The sequence below is a fragment of the Callospermophilus lateralis genome, chromosome 4 (assembly GCF_048772815.1).
Source record: "Callospermophilus lateralis isolate mCalLat2 chromosome 4, mCalLat2.hap1, whole genome shotgun sequence".
Classification (NCBI taxonomy): Eukaryota; Metazoa; Chordata; class Mammalia; order Rodentia; family Sciuridae; genus Callospermophilus; species Callospermophilus lateralis.
In genome coordinates, this window is record NC_135308.1 from 120,619,017 (window position 1) to 120,638,750 (window position 19,734).

The 19,734-nt window shown below is 36.8% G+C and overlaps 1 protein-coding gene across 4 annotated transcripts in view; it reads left to right on the plus strand.

Moving 5' to 3' along the window:
* The first annotated feature begins 2,935 nt into the window (after positions 1-2,935).
* The window catches only part of Cpsf6 (cleavage and polyadenylation specific factor 6), a 33,373-nt gene continuing 16,574 nt past the window's right edge, over positions 2,936-19,734 (plus strand). For 2 of the 4 annotated variants that reach the window (XM_076854845.1, XM_076854846.1), the window contains exons 1-7: positions 2,936-3,054; positions 10,829-11,038; positions 12,728-12,831; positions 17,110-17,255; positions 18,318-18,491; positions 18,622-18,732; positions 19,170-19,674. In XM_076854845.1, coding sequence (XP_076710960.1) covers positions 2,995-3,054; positions 10,829-11,038; positions 12,728-12,831; positions 17,110-17,255; positions 18,318-18,491; positions 18,622-18,732; positions 19,170-19,674 — 1,310 coding nt within the window. In that variant the 5' untranslated portion in view covers positions 2,936-2,994. The remainder of the gene's footprint in view (positions 3,055-10,828; positions 11,039-12,727; positions 12,832-17,109; positions 17,256-18,317; positions 18,492-18,621; positions 18,733-19,169; positions 19,675-19,734) is intronic. The other 2 variants (XM_076854847.1, XM_076854848.1) reach the window with 1 other exon arrangement.

Below are 19,734 nucleotides of genomic sequence, written 5' to 3' on the forward strand. Positions count from 1 at the left end.
ATGGTCTCAGTACTCAGGAGGCTGAGTGGAGGAGCATTTGACCAAGAAGGGCAACATATCCAGGCTCTGTGCCCCCAACCCCCACAAAAAAAGAAAAAAAAAAAAAAGGATTAGAGAAACAGGAAAAAAAAACAATATTTAATTAGATTTATAGAAAGGGAGGGCAGAAACAATATTTGAAGAGGTAATAACTGAGAATTTTCTTTTTTTTTTTGTTTTACACAGCATCATATACATATTATTTGTTTTGCAGAATATAGTTACTCTCATACTCTTTTGTTCCATGACATGAAAGGGAAATTTCTTCAGTGGTTCCATAACGTCTAATTCTAGTTAACATTAAATTAACATTACAGCTTTTTCTTCTAGAAACTAAAGTGATTCCTTTATTATTTTTTTTAATATTTATTTTTAAGTTGTAGTTGGACACAATACCTTTATTTCACTTATTTATTTTTGTGTGGCGCTGAGGATGGAACCTAGGGCCTCGCACATGTGAGTGCTCTACCAGTAAGTCACAACCCCAGCCCCTGATTCCTTTATTTTAAGAGGATAAAATTAGAAAAGATGGCCAAGATTTTTCCAAAACTCTTGAATTATGTCAATCCATATATTCAAAATCTTTGGTGAATCCAAAGCATCATAAAAAACACAATTAACTTTCAAACACAATTGTGAAAGAGTAGAAAACCGAAGTCTAAGAGAAAAAAAATCTTAAAAGCATCCAGAAAAAAAGGACTAACTGCCTTTCAAGAAACAGTAGACCCACTGACAGCTGAGCTTTCATAGGCAACAATGGAAGCCAGAAACTTGGAATGATTTTTGTGTACTGAAGGAACATAAACTGCTTCTATTGCCACATTTCCTCTTATTCTATTGTTTTCCTCTTTCACTAATAAAGGACTCCTGTGATCACTTTGTTCTCACCAGGCAATCAAGGATAATCTCTCTGTCTCAGAATCCTTAACTTAATCATATCTGTAAAGTCTCTTTTGCCTTGTAAGGTAACATGTACACAGGTTCTAGGGATCAGGACATGAACCTCTACGGTGGGCCATTATTCTGCCTATAACACACCAATCTAAAAAAATTGCTGTCATTCAGTGACTCTTTTCTTCTCTAATGCCCCATGGAGGAAAGCAAATTAGTATTTCCAATAAGCAGAGGAGGGATACTTTGCATAGTATCTCATTTAATCTACCATCAACCTTAGACTTCAGTGAGGTAGACATTACCCAATATTAAAGATTCTGAGATAGAAGATAAAAGTAATTTGCTTGAGGTCATCTAGCTGGTTAAATGTCTGATTAGAAATTTGTACTCTGATTACCAGATTGGTTTCCATGACAGCAACCAAGCTTTTCCCACTATAGCAAATACAGATGTTGCTTGGCTTATTGTAGAATTTCTGATCAGTCTGTCTCTGAGGAAACACTCAAATGTGTGGGGTGCTGATTTGGTACCAGGAATTGAACCCAGGGGCACTTTACCATTGAGTCAAATTCCCAGCCCTTTTTATTTTTTTATTTTGAGACAGGATCTCACTAAGTTGCTTTGGGCCTCGCTAAATTGCTGAGACTGGCCTTCAATTTGCAATCCTTTTGTCTCAACCTCCCTGGCATTTAGCACTAGAGCTACCCTCCACCCCCATGTGTGGGGTTTTAAAAGACTGAATAATAAAGAAAAAATGTTTGGGATGATAGGTGGAGGTTCCAACTGGAGAGAGATCTTTGAATAAAATACTGGTGGCAAAAAGCTCTTACCTTGGGCTGGGATCATGACTCTTTGGTAGAGGGCTTGCCTAGCAGGTGTGAGACTCTGGGTTTGATCCTAAGTACCACATAAAATAAATGAATAAATAAAAGGTATAGTATCCATCTACTAAATATAGTAGATGGATTTTATATATATATATATATATATATATATATATATATATATGTATTTTTTTTTCTTTTTTAAAGGGATGGGGATATAGCTAAATTGGTAGAGTGCTGACCTTGCATATACGAGGCCCTAGGCTCAATCCCCAGCACCACAAACAAAACAAAACAAAACAAAGCAAAACAACAACAACAACAAAAAAAACTCTTTATTTCTTCTGTGACCCTGGTCTAATCAGTTAGGTTCCCTTAGGCCTCAGTCCTCGCAAACGGTAAGTTTGGACCTAAAGGTTCTCCTTTGACTTGGATATTCCATGAGTCTAAGAAAAAAAGCCCTTGGCCTCAAGATAACCTCTACCTTGTGTAGGCTCTAAAATGAAGTTAGAAGCATCTGAACTATGCCAGAGAAGACCTACTGCAGATCTAAGGAGGAAAAAAATGAAAGTAATTGGAGGTGGGGGTGGGGGAGAAGAGATGGAAGATGCTGATGACTATGACAGACGGTAAGAGAAGGAAACATAAAAAGTATGCAAATAACTCAAAATAACCACCAACGGGTATCTAGCGCTTATGATGCAAATAAAACTGCTGTTCTGAAGATGCAGGAATAAGGCATTGTTCTTGGTCTCGAGGCTCTCACAGAATGCCGGGGATTGCTCTTTCTATTTAACCGTGGACATATAACCCTCATCTCTAGAACCTTTGGTTGTGAGAAATGTAAGAAAATGTGAAAACGAAAATATTTTTGTAAATGTTTATGTGCTAGAGGCAACGTGACCAGTCTCTAGAAACAAACGGGACCCACTGGTAAGCTGGATGCGCTGGATGCGCTAGTAGGACAAGGAAATTGCCCCCCGCTGCTCCGCCCACCGGCTTAGACCAGACACAAAAGAAACCGGCTCGGAGCTCGGAGGCTCAGCCCTCCCCATCAGCCTCGGAGCAGCAGGGCTGCAGAGCCCCGGCTGCCCGGGCTCCCGCCCCCGCCCCCGTCCCTCGGGCCTCGGAAGTGACGCAGCGCGCCCCGCCCCCGCCGCTAGATCCGCTGCTGCTGCCGCGGCGGGCGGACCTGCAGGAGGCGGCGGCAGCGGCGGCGGCCGAGGCCGAGGGGAAGATGGCGGACGGTGTGGACCACATAGACATTTACGCGGATGTGGGCGAAGAATTCAACCAGGTACGTGAGGCCCTGGGTCCCCGCCGCCGCCGCGGGCGGCACTGCGGCCTGGACGCCGGCTTGGGCCCGCCGCGGACCGCGAGCCGGTGCGGCTGCAGACCGTGCGCCCTTGCCGCCTCTGGGCCGCGCCGCTCGACCCCGGCGCGGCGCCCCTCGCCCTCCGTTCTACCGCGTCGTTTCGCGGGCTGCGGGGCCTGGAGCGCGGATGCGGGCCGCGGTGCAGCCGCCGCCGGCCCCTCCCTCGCCGCCGCCTCACTCCCCATTGTTGGTGGCGGCCGGCGAGCGCTTCCCGCCGCGCTAGGCCGCGTGTGCGGGGCGGGGAGAACGGGCCGCCGCGCCCCCTCCCCCGCCGCGGCTTGTGAAGAAACCCCGGTGGGGCGCGCGCCCGCTGCCGCCTCTAGCCCTGCCCTGCCGCCCGGGCTCCGATTTCTCCCGTCGCTCCATTTTGTCTGCCTGTCCGCGCACGGTCGCCTCATGGAAGGCCGCGTTCACAGCCCTTTGTATCCCGCGCGCCCAGTCCCCGGGGCTCCTGCTCGCGTTTGCGACAGGTTTCGGCGTGGCGCCTTCTTCCTTCTCACCTCTCCCTGTGTGAAGGCGGCTTTAGGGGTGGGCACTTCTGCAACAAGTCGTCTGACTTAGGGCGCAGAGATGATATTTAAAAGTCAGTATGCAGGCCTTGCTCATCAATCGAAAGCTTTGCAGTGCCTTGAAGGCCCTGTCGTTCTTGGCTTTTGACATGAAAATACCTGTGAAGATAACTGGCTTGGGCCAAAAGGAAGACTCGGAAGCGCGGTGGTTGGATAGAACAAAAAGATGGTAGCCCATCTACAGATCAGAGTGATTAAAACGAAGAACGAACGTCCATCCGAAATTTCTTACGGTGTATTTGAAAAATAGAGTTGTGACCTTATATTTGAAAGCAAAGTGTTTCACCCCCGAGGGTTCAGCTTAACGTTTTTGAAAGTCTGGAGAAAGTGAGAATGCAAGGTTTTCTCGTTGTCTCAGGCCATGGTTTGCCTAGAATTAGCTGTGGAGCTGAGATGTCTGAGGATGTGCATCCTTGCAAAAGCTTGTTACTGGAGTGGTGACGTTTTAGCCCTTTTACCTGCTGTTAACATCTTTACCGCATTTTATGTAGTAACATTTTAGAAAATCAAATCGTGCCTAACCGCAGTGCACTTAAAAGCTTTTATTTTATTTTATTTTATTTTATTTTATTTTCCAGGTCCGTGGGAGAAGCTTAATACAATTCCGTTGGTTTATGTGCCTCCCCCCCCCCCCCGCAATAAGTCCTATTTGTAATTAGGGGCTCAAGATTTTTTAAAATATGAAAACTCAGAAATCCTTACTGTTGTATTTTTTAGGAGTGACTTTGTGCCTCTGGTTTAAATATTAAAAAAGCAATTACCATAAGTTTTAAATATTTACTACTACTCAGTTAAAGACTGGATATGTTTAAATGTAAACCATTGTAATAAAATGTTAAGCTTGAAAATCTGTTTCTGTGCTTGTATTTTGAATACCCAATATTGTGTCAAAATTGGAAAGTTTCCTTGATGCTACACAGATTTTAATGCTTTTAAGATCACAGACCTCTAGGAAATTTCCTTTATTTGTGAGTATTAACATTACATCCTAAAGATGACCTTAACTTCAAGGAAAGGAAGAATTAAGTGTTCAGGACTGTCTGCATTAGCCTTTCTTACAAGAGTACAGTGCTTCACCTTTCAATGCACCCAATTTTAGTAGTTGAGCCTTGTTTAGTACCTCTTCATGGAATATTTTTAGGCTTTTGCATACTTAATTTGGGAGGGACATTTCCCATTCAGATAAAACTTGAAGAATGATACTCTCTTATCTCTGTGCAGTAACTAGTGCTAGACAAGAGGTTAAAAAAGATGAAGATTTGTGGACCCAATGAAGAACTACTATGTAGGCTTTTTAAAATGTAATTTTTCATTGATTTGTACCTACAGCATTATATTTAACACATAGTTATAACTTGACTAGTGAACTCTTTATGTGTTTGAATAGATTAATGGGGAGATTAAATAGAAGTGTGTTGTTATTTTGCATATAATTGACTTAAGTAATCTGCTTGCTCCACTAATTCCTGAACCAAAAATGTCTACAAGAGGATTGATTGCTGGTCTTTTTCAAGATTACTATCATTGAGATATTTTTTGAAGTCCTATCAGAATTAGAGGCAACCACAAAATTATTTTATTTAGTCTGTACTCTTATTAGCTGATCACCTTTTTTCTCCTAGCTGCTGTAGTAACCTGTGACTTGTATTTGAGCTGAGTAAAATCTTTTATAGTACCATTAGCCAGTCTTTACTTGTTTTGGCTTCTAAACTGCTTTAAATTTTTTTTTTTTTTTTTTTTTTTTTTAAATCTTTGGTTTCCAGTGTGAGCTACAGTTTTAGTTGGATTTGTATACTTGGAAATTCTGTGAGGTCATGTATTTTCCATTTTGCACTATTTTAAGTGGTCATGTTTTTGTTTTTTGTTTTGGTATTTCACTCATTTCAAAAAGACATTCAACAGTCTTTAGAAGAAACTAATTTGGAGATGGAGTGAGAAAAAGTCAGTGAAACTATACAGTAGAATTCTTTTCTTAATTTAAGAATGGAGAATCAAGGGGACAAGACACAGGAACTGACTATTATTCATGGGTGCCCTTTAATTCTTAAATCGAAAGGTTTTGGATGCCATCAAATTGGGAATAGTTGCATTAATGGAAGAAGAATTTGAATCACTTCTGACTCTATCTACATTACTTGAATTTAGAATTGAGCAGAAAAATGTTTTGTTCTATATTCTATCAGTTTACTTTGAACTGGGATTTGTATTACAGTGTAATAACTAGTCTAATATTTAGTAATTTCAGGTGTTTTTTTGCTAAAGCTAAATAATAATTTTAAATATTCAGTTGTTCAGAATAACATTTCTTTCTTTGTTTCTTTTGGGTACCTGGGATTAAACTCATGGGCACTTGACCACTGAGCCACATCCTCCGCCCTATTTTTTCTTTCTTTCCCTGAGTTGCTTAGTGCCTAGCTTTTGCTGAAGCTGTCTTTGAACTGGGAACCTCCTGCCTCAGCCCTATTATATGTGTCAACAAAGGTTACAAAGTTTAGATAGTCTCTGCACTCCCAGTGGATGGAGTAAAATAATTACATAATTACAATATAGGTCCTATATTGTAGTTACCCCTTTTTTTATGTAAGTACCTATAGAATTTTCAGCTATGAGGAGGAATCAAGAAAAAGTCTATGAACTTTGAGGAAAATTAAGACAAGTTGTATGTCCCCTACCTAAATGCTAAAGAAGCATTTCAGTTTGGAGTTTTTCAGGTTTAATAGTTGAGCATCATTAATCTGAAATTGGAAATGCTCCAAAATCTAAAATTTCTTGAGGCATGTGTTGGTGCTCAATTTGGTTTTAAATTTGGGGATTAGGGATATTCAACTTTGTGCCTTGATGTAGTATGTATTTTTCTTGTTTAGGACGTCAAAAGATCTTAATGTAGAATATAATTTCTCATCTGTCAGGCTGTGGGTCACTGATAGCAATACTAATTTAGTAATCTGACCTCCCAACTGTAAGATAAAAGTATACAGACTTGGTGGTTTTTTAAAAAATACACACACACACACACACACACACACATTCTTTAGGCGTTAAGGACCTAGACATCCTCACAAGCTACTTTTAGTTCATGAGTGATTTTGCTTTGTATTTAGTTATGTTTTTACCCTAGCCAGTAATGGGAAATACTTTTATTGGGCAAATATCAGTGAAACATTTCTGATAAATTTACTTATGTTTAATAGAAAATGGTTTTAAGATAAGTCTATAATGTCCAGAATGAGGTATATTAGAGATTGATTCAGAAACATGAATAGAAATGTTTACGGGAGTTAGAACTCTACTTTGGTTTTACTATGATCATGCTTAATTCAACTGTCTGTGAATTGCACACTTTTTGGGTTATATGGCATATTTTTAGTATCAAGTTGGCTTCCTTAGTATTAGTTGAGCTTTTCACAGGGGTTACAAACTAATTTTAATATTAGAACATAATCCAAAAGTGATAATTTTTTAAAAAATATAGCCCTCTAGTGGGTTCCACATTCATGGATTCAACCAACCATAGATCTAAAATATTTTGGATAAAATTTGCATCTGTACTGAATATGTACAGACATTTTTCTTGATATTATTCCCTGAATAGTATGTCAACTATTTACATAGTGTTTACATTTTATTAGATATCAGAAGTAAACCTAGAGAAGATTTAAAATGTGAAAGCATGTGTATAATTTATATGCAAAAAAACCCCATATATACATGGGACTTAAGCCTCTGCAAAGTTTGGTATTTCCAAGTGGGTTGGTTGCAGGGTTGGGGGCGATACGTTGGAAACAATCACCTGCTGATAATGGGCATGACTGTTATTTACTACTGGATTTTGTGTGCAAGTAGTTTTCTTCCGTGGTGTAGAATACATTTTGTAATTCTCCTCCTTTTATAGTTTCCTAAATGGAAATGACTTTAAAAGTCCATTACTTTTTTTATTTCATAGTAGAAGGACTTTAAATTAAAACAAGTGGCCCTTGCTGTGTGTTACTGATTAGTGTCCTATAATTCACAAAAGATATTAACCATGATTTTAGGACCCCTAAAACCATTGTTAAAACCCATCAGGGAGAATGAAGAATACTTTGATAGCCCAAGATAATCCCAATAATGGAATACAGTATATATATAATTTAAAATTTTATAGGGAATAACTAGGGAAAAACTGCCAAAATACAGCTCTTTGAAGGGAGGGAGAATGGGGCTAATGAAAAAACAATTGTGAAATATTATTTTAAGGAAATTAGTAGGATGTTGGTCATTCTTCTATCTACCATATATTTGTTTTTTCTGACATGGAAACAGCAATTTTGTATCATGTAGGACAAAATCTTGAGAGGATACCTTGCCTTTAGAATGATTGTAGTAATTTAGATTGGTAGAGAATGAAAAAAATTACTTATTGAAAATTTTCAACAAGTCCTAAGTACTGTTGCTTACTAGGAGTTATATACCCCTTTACTAGTGATTTGCTTGCTCCTATGAAAAGTGGATAAGATTGGGGAACTTTGGGTATTTAAAATAATTAGAGGGATTATATTGAAATTTTCTCGTATTTGAATGCCATTAAAATTAAAATAATTGAAAAGACCCTTCACATAGAACTTGACACTGTTGAGTACTTAGAAACATTTGTTTTTTAGTTTGTTCAGTATATTTCAGAGTTTGCTTTCTTTATAGATGACCAGTGATATTTTGCATAATTTCAGAGTATGCATATTTTCTCACTTGATTGAATTGGGAGTAAAGTGGATGTGCTATATATTTTATAATGTAAAAGATAAGTATGATATAATGAAGCTGAAAAGATTATTGATACAACAAAAGAATATTGCTTTGAGTTGAATTTTTAGAGATGTTGGCAAATGTATTCAGTTTCATTAATATTTTTTTCACCAAGTCGAAGTGTATACCATTGGGGTTAGGAGTACAGGCTGTGGCCCTGGAACAGAGGTGAAGCTAACTAGTCAACATGGAGATTAAATCCCAGGACCATGGTCTCATTTAGAATCATACTTCAACCATTTGGAAGCAGTCCAACTACCAGACAAAGTGCCTAATTCTATATTGGTAGAATCATATCAATATGGAAAATTGGTTGATGTCAACATAGGAATTCATGGACTTGCAGAAAATAGTAAGTGATTATAATGTACCAGGTTAGTGTAGCTGCAATCAATGTTGTAAATTAATATCTATTTGTGTAAACATTTTCATAGATTTCCAACTAATGAAAAATACAATGTCTTTTTGTGTAAGTGGAAGTATAAATTTAAATATTAGTCTTATTATTAATAACATTGCATTCTTTTTTACTCTCCCTCAGACCATATATTGTGATTAGTCTCTGCTGAGGAGGATGGAAACACAGCTCCCTTTGAATAATAAAAATAACTCTACTTGATGTACAGAACTGGATTGCAAGAGAGTTTAAAGTGCCCACTGTCTCTTGTGGGAAGCTTTTTAGTATTTTTAAGTGTATGGAACCACTGCTGCAGCCACACCACCTGAATGAAGCTTCAGCAACACTGAAACTTCATAACAAAACACTCCTTTTTTTCTAGTTTTAACTGTCACTGCACTTTGAATATGTTAAATTAACAAAAACTAATTTCTTAGAGATATTTTGGTATTGCTGTGTAATAAAGTAATGGCATCATTTAGTGATTTGTGGTCTTAGTTTCTGCCTGTTGCTAAAGATGGCTTTAGTCACTTAATATTTTGAACCCCTTATTAAATAAGTCTTAAACTCTAGCTCATAACAAATAAAATTGGTATGTAAAAGATTCTCTAGTAAACTGGATAGCTCATTATTTATGAAGATTACCTGAAGATGACATTAGAAATTTGAGGTCCCTTGGGTTATGGTATTTACGCTTCTGGGGTTTTTGGTTTTGTTTTTCTTTTTCTTTTTCTTTGTTTTTAAAGAAAACTTATTCTAACTCAGAACAAAACAATAGCCATGTTCCCTTGTGGTCCACAGTAATATCTAACTATTCTGTTTGCCATCATGTAACAAATGCTTTCTCTAGGTCATTTATTCATGTAGTTATCCCTAAAACTATTAGTTCTTCCTTATATGCCATTTGTATGACAATTCCTTAATAAATTGTATAAATGGGTAGATTATACGAATGATGTCCGAACTTTTAGTTGTCTTATATTTGTCTTTTCTTTTTACTTCAAATGTTCTATCTCATAAGAATAAAATAGTTTATACTGATTTTAAATACGTAGTCTTGGAAAGGGAGGAAGATAAAAATGGAGATTTTTCTCTGCTACAGGGTTAGTGAAGGTTGTGGCCCAGTAATCATTACTAACAGCAATTAAATGGTGTTGCGTGTTCTGCTGAATCCTACACTGCATTTTCTTTTTGTGCTTATTTACAAATTAAGTATTTTCTTACATTTTTCTCTGGGTTGCATATCTATTTCTTTTTTGTTTTTCTTCTTCCTTGCTTATCATTGACACCCCTAGCATTGCTTTAGTTCTGCTGGTGACAATCATTGTCAGAGTTTTACTAAATCTTTATTCTAGTAAATATTTTTCTCTTGCTAATTTACTTGACTAGATATTTAAAAAGTCAGGTAAGCACTAGCTCTTTGTTGACTTAAAATAAGATACTAATTTGAATTGTTTGACCTATATTTCATTGTTTTTCTAGATAATTTATTATGGCATTTTAAATCATGTACCTACCCACATTTCTATGACCTTTTCCTATCAACTGACTGTTCTTTTTCTAAAACTCTTAGTAACTTTCTCAGGGTTGGGAAACAAGGTCTGAATGCTATAGAAAATTAGTTATGTTCTTCTGTGTTCAAATATTAAGAACTTAAAATAGCTTTGGGTTTTGTTATAGTCTTATGCCAAATATTCTTTTAAAACTTGTCTACTAATATTCGTGTATTGTTATTTAAGAAACACTTCATCCAAGGAAGGTTTTTAGTTATAGTCACCATTCAAGAATACATGTGTTGCATAAAGTAAGAAAAGACTTGTGGTGATCTTTGGGACTTTTTTTTAACTTCCATCATGTTTTTAAAATAAAAAGAGTTGAATGAATTTGTGTTCAAGTCTGTTTAGTATTCTGACCATTGTATAATCTGGAGCATTATTTCTATACTCAGGAAGCGGAATATGGTGGGCATGATCAGATAGATTTATATGATGATGTCATCTCTCCATCTGCAAATAATGGAGATGCCCCAGAAGACCGGGATTACATGGATACTCTCCCTCCAACTGTTGGTGATGATGTTGGCAAAGGAGCAGCACCAAATGTTGTCTATACCTATACTGGAAAGAGAATTGCATTGTATATTGGAAATCTAACATGGGTAAGTAAAGTTAACATATGAACTGAGTTATTAGTCATTAATTGTAAACTGCTCTAATGGTTAGTTTTTGTCCCAGAATTTTTCCCCCCCTTTGGTACCAGGGATTAAACCCTGTGGTGCCCCCTTCCCAGCCCTTTTTATTTTTAATTTTGAGACAGGTCCCACTAAGTTGCTGAGGCTGGTTTTGAACTTGTATCTCCCTGCCTCGGCCTCCTGAGTTGCTATGGTTACAGGCGTGCACCATTGAGCCCATTTTGTTTCTTTATGTTTGCTTATGCAATAAGAAGGGTAAAAACACTTATCTTTAAAAAGTCATTGATTTAATTCTTCCTAGTTTTGAATTTTTTAGTCCTTCATTTTGTCTTGGGTGGACATACCAATTAATTATAGTTAAATTTTTTTTGTCTTTAATTATGCTTTATATGTTACTACTCCTACCTGACTTAGGGTGTTCCAATTAAAAAAAATGTTTGCATAGGGTCTCAAACCTAGGATTCATCAATGTAGAAAGAGACATATATTACCACTCCTGATTTTAAAATATTGTTAATTTCCCAATTCATATTACAGACTGTTGATTTGAAATCTGAATGTCCAATGTCTCTATTTGTTTATTTATTGGTGTTAAACCTGAAATACCCATAAAAGTAATCCAGGTAGAATTTTTCCACTTAAGCTATTATATAAATTTGAAAGTTTAAAAATAATGTACTATAAGTCAAATTGAAACACTGCACTCTTCAACTTCCTTAATAAAAATGTTTTATTAATATTTACTACTTCTTTAATAAAAATATATTTTTAGTAAGAATGTCTTTAATTTTTACTGAACAGTCTTTTCAAACTAAGTGACTGATTTTGCACCACTTAGTTTGCCAGTCCAAGCAATCTTTGCAGGGTTGAAAATAACAGCATAGTTAAGAGCGTGGTTGCTAAGTAAAAATTTGAATCTTGGTTCCACCGTCTTGATTTTGTGACTTTGGGCAAGCTTTTTACCTTTTCTATTGCGTCAAATGTAAAAAAATGGAAATGATGGGATTTACCTGTGTTTTAAGAGTTAACCACCTGTCTATTTCCTTTATTTTTTCTCTACTATAAAACATTTTATTTGTTTATTATCTTTTCCCACTAGATTGTTACCTCTATGAGAGCAGAAATTTTGTTTCGTATCCAGCCCTAGAATGGTGCTGGCATATAGGTGGTACATAGATACGTAGAAGGTACTCATACATATTAGTTTATTTTCGGGAGGTTTTTTTTTAATATTTATTTTTTAGTTATAGTTGGTCACAATACCTTTTTCACTTATTTATTTTTATGTGGTGCTGAGGATTGAACCCAGGGCCTCATGTGTGCAAGGCAAGCGCTCTACCGCTGAGCCACAACTCCAGCCCACTTTTCTCCAGTTTATATTCAAACACAAGATGAAATTTATTTCACAAAATATTTTCCTTTAAGGGAGGAAGTGACAAGTGAAATTGGTTTTATTGAAAACTTAAAATCAGAATAGTTTAAAGCTGAAAGAGGTTAGGTTTCCAGATTCTTTTGTGGAGCTGAAATCTAGTAATTAGATTTCTATTGAGTGTGAATTTTCTCTTGTTTAACTTGAGTTTACCTTTAAAACCTAAATTCAAGAAATAAAAATCCTGGGTATGTCTTAATAGTTAATAAGTGGAAAATATCTTGCAGTGGACAACAGATGAAGACTTAACGGAAGCAGTTCATTCTTTGGGAGTAAATGATATTTTGGAGATAAAATTTTTTGAAAATCGAGCAAATGGCCAATCGAAGGGGTAAGAATTTTGTGTTGTTTTTATAATAAAATTTAAGTTAGCTTTTGATTGCAATGTTTGTTAGTTTTCCTTAAGGTTAATGCTAATTACATGTGCATAAGACACATGATTACATTGGAAGGAGGATCTTTGATAAAGATTCATACTCATTTCATATACCTTGTTATTTAGCAAACTAAAAAAATGGGCAAGATAAGGCTTACTTTCAAATATTCCTGAGTTTTCTTCATCTATGGTTGAAATAACAATTTTAAGAAGCATTGCTCTTCCTGTGGATTAAGAGATGAAAGCCTGGTGCAGTGGCGCATGTTTATAATCTTGGTGACTCAGGAAGCTGTGACAGGAGGATTGTTAAATTCCGGGGCAAGCTCAGCAATTTAGTTATAGTTGGTCACAATACCTTTATTTCACTTATTTATTTTTATGTGGTGCTGAGGATTGAACCCAGGGTCTCATGCATGCAAGGCAAGCGTAGTCCTTATTTTTTAGATCATCTAAAAAATAAGGACTACAGATGTAGCTAAGAAGTAAAGCACCCTTGGGATTCATTCCCCAAAACTACTAAAAGAGAGAGAGGGCTGGAGTTGTGGCTCAGCGGTAGAGCGCTCACCTAGCATGTGTGGGGCCCTGGGTTCAATCCTCAGCACCATATAAAAATAAATAAATAAAATAAAGGTGTTGTGTCCAACTACAACTAAAAAATAAATATTTAAAAAAAGAGATGAGATGAAAACGAACAATTAGAAAATGATCTAATCTGGATATTTTGCTTTCTTTTCTTTTCGGAGGAGGTACTGGGGATTGAACTCAGGGGCACTTGACCACCGAGCCACACCTCCAGCCCTGTTTTGTATTTTATTTAGAAACAGGGTCTCACTGATTATATTAGTGCCTCGCCTTTACCAGGGCTGGCTTTGAACTTGCAGTCCTCCTGCCACAGCCTCCCAAGCCACTGGGATTATAGGCATGCGCCACTGCGCCCAGCTATTAATACCAAACTGTACAAATGATATAGGATCATTGTAGGAATATTGGAAACGCCAAGCATCCAAAAGTAAGAAAACACTGCAATCTCACCATATACAGATAATTGTATTTTAGTGAATATACTTTCAGGTTTTTTCCTAAAGCAACAGTTTCTAAATTCACGTATTTTATAACTTGTTTGATGTAAAGAGTAGAACAAATATTTAGCAATAAATACACATCTTGACATTCTTATTCTTAGTTACTTTGGATTTTGGATTTTTTTTTTTTTTTTAAGGATAAATTTTTAGACACAGAATGATAAAGAATATGCTGGGGTTTTTGTTGTTGTTTAGTTCTCTAAAAAGGTTGTACTAGTTTATAATAAATTAAGAATATCTTCAAAATTTGCAGTCTGATCACCATCCTTATCTCCTGTTCCAAGGCACTATCATCTCTCTCTTGAACTTTTGCAGTTGTTTCCAAACTGGTGTCCCTGCTATCACTCTATGTCCTATACTGCAGATGATAAAAGTTTTTTAGCTTTAAATAATGTTAGACCGACATCAATATTTTTCTACTCAGAATCCAGACGGCTTCCTGTCTCATACTTGTTACCTTGCTATATCTATAGTGCTCTGTGATCTATTGCTGTTTTCCTACATGTCAGTCTTGTGTTTCTTGGCCATAAGAACTCTCTACATAACTCTCTACATAAGACCCTTAGCTGTTCACCCCACCCCACTGGTCCCCCCACTTTTTTGTGGTGCTAGGGTTTGAACCCAGAGCCTTGGGCATACAAGGCAATCACTCTACCAAGTGAGCTATTTATCCCCAGTCCTGTTTACTTTTCTTGACCTGGGTTTCCCCCCAAATACCACATGGCTCACTCTTTTATTTCATTCTAGACTCAGACTTTTTAGTAAGAATTCTCTTTCTTGGCCACCCTGTACAAAACAGTAACTTTCTTAACCTGTCTCTATCTCCTTTATTTTTTCTCTACTATAAAACATTTTATTTACTTGTTTATTAACTTGTCTTTTCCCACTAGATTGTAAGCTCCATGAGAACAGAAATTTTGTTTTATTCACTGTTGTGTATCCAGCTAGAATGGTGCTGGCATATAGAAGATGGTGCTCAATGTGTAATTGTTAAATGAATTATTTTGCTTTTGTTTTTAATTTTTAATGGTGGGGATTGAACCCAGGATCTGGCACATGTTAAGCCCATACTCTGCTACTGGACTGTACCCTCAGTCCCAATTAAGTTGTTTCTAAATATTGTGACCCAAGATAATATTAGATCAGCAACAGAATTTTTTGGCTAGAATAAGGGATCTCGTTAAGAATAAGAACCATGGGGCTGAGTATGTGGCTCAAGCGGTAGCGCGCTCCCCTGGCATGCGTGCGGCCCGGGTTCGATCCTCAGCACCACATACAAAACAAAGATGTTGTATCCGCCGATAACTAAAAAATAAAATTAAAAAATTCTCTCTCTCTCTCTCTCTCTCTCCTCTCTCACTCTCTCTTTAAAAAAAAAAAAAAAAAAAAAGAATAAGAACCATATTGAAAATTAGGGCTGTAAGCTCCTAAAATCCTTACCCCAGTAATCTCGAATTTCTATATTTGAAATTGCTAATCATTTAGGGTTTTAAAAATTATTTTTATTGTTGAAATATAATTTACACAACATAAAATATATTTCTATAAGGTGTATAATTCAGTGGCTTTTTGTTTTTGTTTTGTGTTTTTAGCATATTTACAAAATTGAGCAATCATGGCTACTATCTAATTTCAGAAACCCTATGCCTATTGTTAGTCACTCCCTAATTTCTTTCCCCCTCTTTGCTTACAACCGCTAATGTACTTTCTATATCTGGATTTGCCTGTCTTGGCTATTTCATGTAAGTTAAATCATAAAATATGCAGTTTTGTGTATCTAGCTTTTTTTCACTTAGAATGATGTTTTCAAGATTTATCCATGTCATTGCAGGTATTAGCTTTTCTTTTTATGGCCGAATAATGTCCCATTATGTGGATGTAGCACTTTTTTAAAATTTGTTTTTAATATATTGATAATGGGAATTGAACCCAGGGGTGCTTTTGTCACTGAGCTCCATCCCCAGCCCTTTTTTTTTTGGAGACAGGTCTTGCTAAGTTGCTGAGAGCCTCAGCCTCCCAAGTCTCTGGGATTATGGGTTTATACCACTGCAATATAGCACTTAAAAAAACAACAATAAAACTCCTTGATGAACAATTGGGTTGTTTCCACTTTGTGTTCTTACTGAAAACATCCCTTTGAATATTTGTTTACCAGTTTTGTGTAAATATATCTTTTCATTCTGTTGGATTTATATCTAGGAGTAGCAATGTTGGGTTATATGGCAGCTCTATATTTAATGATTTGAGTAGCCACTAGATTGTTTGCCAAAGTGGTTGCATGATTTTATATGCCATCATCAATGCACAAGGATTCTAGTTTCTTCATATTCTCACTAGCATTTGTTAAACATCTTTTTATTATATTCATACTAGTGAGTATGAAATGGTATTTCATCATTGTTTGATTTGCTGAACATATTTCATGGCAGTAAAAAGTGAAAATAACATAAATGCCTATGAACTGATATGGATTTTTTTTAAAAAGTTATATGTCTATAATATATTAGTCATAAAAAATGAAGTGCTCATACTACAACATAGATGAACCTTGAAAATATTAAGGTTGGGGCTGGGGCTGTAGCTCTGTGACAGTGCTTGCCTAGCACTTGCAAGACACTGGGTTCGATCCTTAGCACCACATAAAAAAAGGAAATAAAATAAAGGCATTCTGCCATCTACAATTACAAAACAATTTTTGAAAAAAAAAGTATTAATGCTAAATAAAAGAAGCTGGTCATAAAAGAAGACACATTGTATAATATCATTTATATGAAATTTCAGAATATGTAAATTCACACATACAGAAAGTGGAATTGTGGTTCCCTAGAATTGAGGGATGGGAGGAAATGAGAGTGATGGCTAATGGGGTATGGAGTTTCATTTGGAGGGTAATGAAAATAGTCCACAATTGACTATGATGATGGTGGTAAAACTCAAACTGAAAGCCACTGAAATGTACATTTTAAGTGAGTGAGTTCTGTATTAAATAGGTATGAAAGTGTAGTGTAAACTTGTGTAACTTTAAGAAATATTCTCAGGATTGTGTTTTGGTTTTACATAAAAGTAAGTTCAGACCACTTTCTTTTTAATAACATTATCATTATTTATTCCTCCTTACTTTTATACCTCTACCCCTTTAAACATCTTTTAGATTTGCCCTCGTTGGTGTTGGATCTGAGGCATCTTCAAAAAAGTTAATGGATCTGTTGCCTAAGAGAGAACTTCATGGTCAGAATCCTGTTGTAACTCCCTGCAATAAACAGTTCCTGAGTCAATTTGAAATGCAGTCCAGGAAAAGTAAGCAATCTCTTAGGTCTTTTTTTAAAGATGTGTATTTTAACCATTGTTTCTACCATTTGTTAGGTGTTATATACTTAGTCTTAATATTTAGTTCTTTGAAGACTTGTTTTTATAAAGTTCATGCTTTGAATTGATTTAATTACTGGTTTTGACTGTGTATCCACATACTGGACCCCTACTTACATTCCATTTTTCGCCTGATGTCAGACTCAATACTACATGATAGTGTGTAAGAAGTTTTTTGTTTTTTTTTTGTCCCATGTGGTGCTGGGGATTGAACCTAGTGCCTCACGCATGCTAGGCAAGCACTGTACCACTGAGCCACAACCCCAGCCCTAGTGTGTAAGTTCTATAGGGCTGCCATGCCTGTCCTGTCATTCTCGTGTTAGAGAAAGGAAGAAACTATATCCTAATCCTTAGACTCAAGAAAAGATACATATATATATATATATATATATATATATATATATATATATGTATGTTATGGTTATATGTTATGTTAGGATTGGTGAGAGACCACTTATTACCAGAAAGTATTTATCAAGTTTGCTTTTTGGCACCAAGACCTTTTTTCATCAAAGTGAATATAGAAAAGATTTGTCATTTACACACTTAGCTAATGTTAACATTTAAATAGATAACACGTATGAACATGTAATTAACAGAAATTCAAGTGGTTGTTTCTCTTTTAATGTTTTAGCACTTATCTGAAGAATACATTATCAAATTTAAATGAATCTGTGCTACTGAAATTAAGATTTCTGTTGAAGAATTTCGGTCTTGGCTGCTGCAGAGTACTGGTATTTTGAAAGAAACTCATTTACTCAGTGAAAATAACATTTAAATATGGACATTTCAAGACTTCAAAAGAACTTAAATAGATGTGAATGTTTCTCTAACCAATACTTCTCAAGTAACTTGCACAGGCCTAAGACATCTGCAAGTTAATATGTAGTATAGTATAAGTGAACTTTGAAATAGAATAGTTTGTAATGTAAATGGTTACATTTCAGAGAAATGTATAATAAGTGCTATTTATGAGTATTTGGATGTTTGCAGCTACACAATCGGGACAGATGTCTGGGGAAGGTAAAGCTGGTCCTCCAGGAGGCAGTTCACGAGCAGCATTTCCACAAGGTGGTAGAGGACGGGGCCGTTTTCCAGGGGCTGTTCCCGGTGGGGACAGATTTCCTGGGCCAGCAGGACCAGGAGGGCCACCCCCACCTTTTCCAGGTAAAACTTTTATTAAATTACCATGGATAAAACGTATCTACCTTAATACCTCTTTTCCTTTTCTCTCTTTTTCAAGTAATGCATTATTAATGTGACTTACTCTCCTTGTTATGCTATTTTTGGAATCCAGGAAATTTGATCAAGCATCTTGTTAAAGGAACTCGGCCTTTGTTCCTGGAAACTAGGATTCCATGGCATATGGGGCACAGCATAGAGGAAATACCCATTTTTGGCCTAAAAGGTCTTTATTTTTCTCCAAACTTGCTTGACTTATATATAGAATATTTACATCCGTCTTATTTTCTTACCTCTTAAAAAATCCTTTCAAGACCATTTTTCCTTGTTTCACTTTCTAGCTTGGCATCAGAGTAGAATATAAGGTGGGTGATTTCACTGTAAGAAGTGTATATACACTGAAAGATGGAAAATAACTCTAAGCACTGTAATCTTTTTAAAGCTTTTGTTTTAGTAATTTTTCTTAAGCATAAAGTAAGCTAGTTATAAATGTAAGAATATTCTTCATCTTTGTAGTTATTAGTGTAGTGTTTATGATATGGGTTTTATTTAAAAAGAAAGAATCTTGGTTTATAAGTTGTACTTTAAAAGTAAATTTTGTCATATAAAAGTTAAAATGCCTTTATTATTGAAATGTTTTTTTCTCTCTCCTTTATTCTATAGCTGGACAGACTCCACCACGTCCGCCCTTAGGTCCTCCAGGCCCACCTGGCCCACCTGGCCCTCCACCTCCTGGTCAGGTTCTGCCTCCTCCTCTAGCTGGGCCTCCTAATCGAGGAGATCGCCCTCCTCCACCAGTTCTTTTTCCTGGACAACCTTTTGGTCAGCCTCCATTGGGTCCACTTCCTCCTGGGCCTCCACCTCCAGTTCCAGGTTATGGCCCCCCTCCTGGGCCACCACCTCCACAACAGGGACCACCTCCACCTCCAGGCCCCTTTCCACCTCGCCCACCTGGTCCACTTGGGCCACCCCTTACACTTGCTCCTCCTCCGCATCTTCCGGGACCACCTCCAGGTGCCCCGCCGCCAGCTCCACATGTGAATCCGGCTTTCTTTCCTCCACCAACTAACAGTGGCATGCCTACATCAGATAGTAGAGGTCCACCACCAACAGACCCATATGGCCGACCTCCACCATATGATAGGGGTGACTATGGCCCTCCTGGAAGGTAAGTTTGTATATAGCAGTTAAAGTATTTGATTAATGATAAGAACAGTGATTCTGTGAA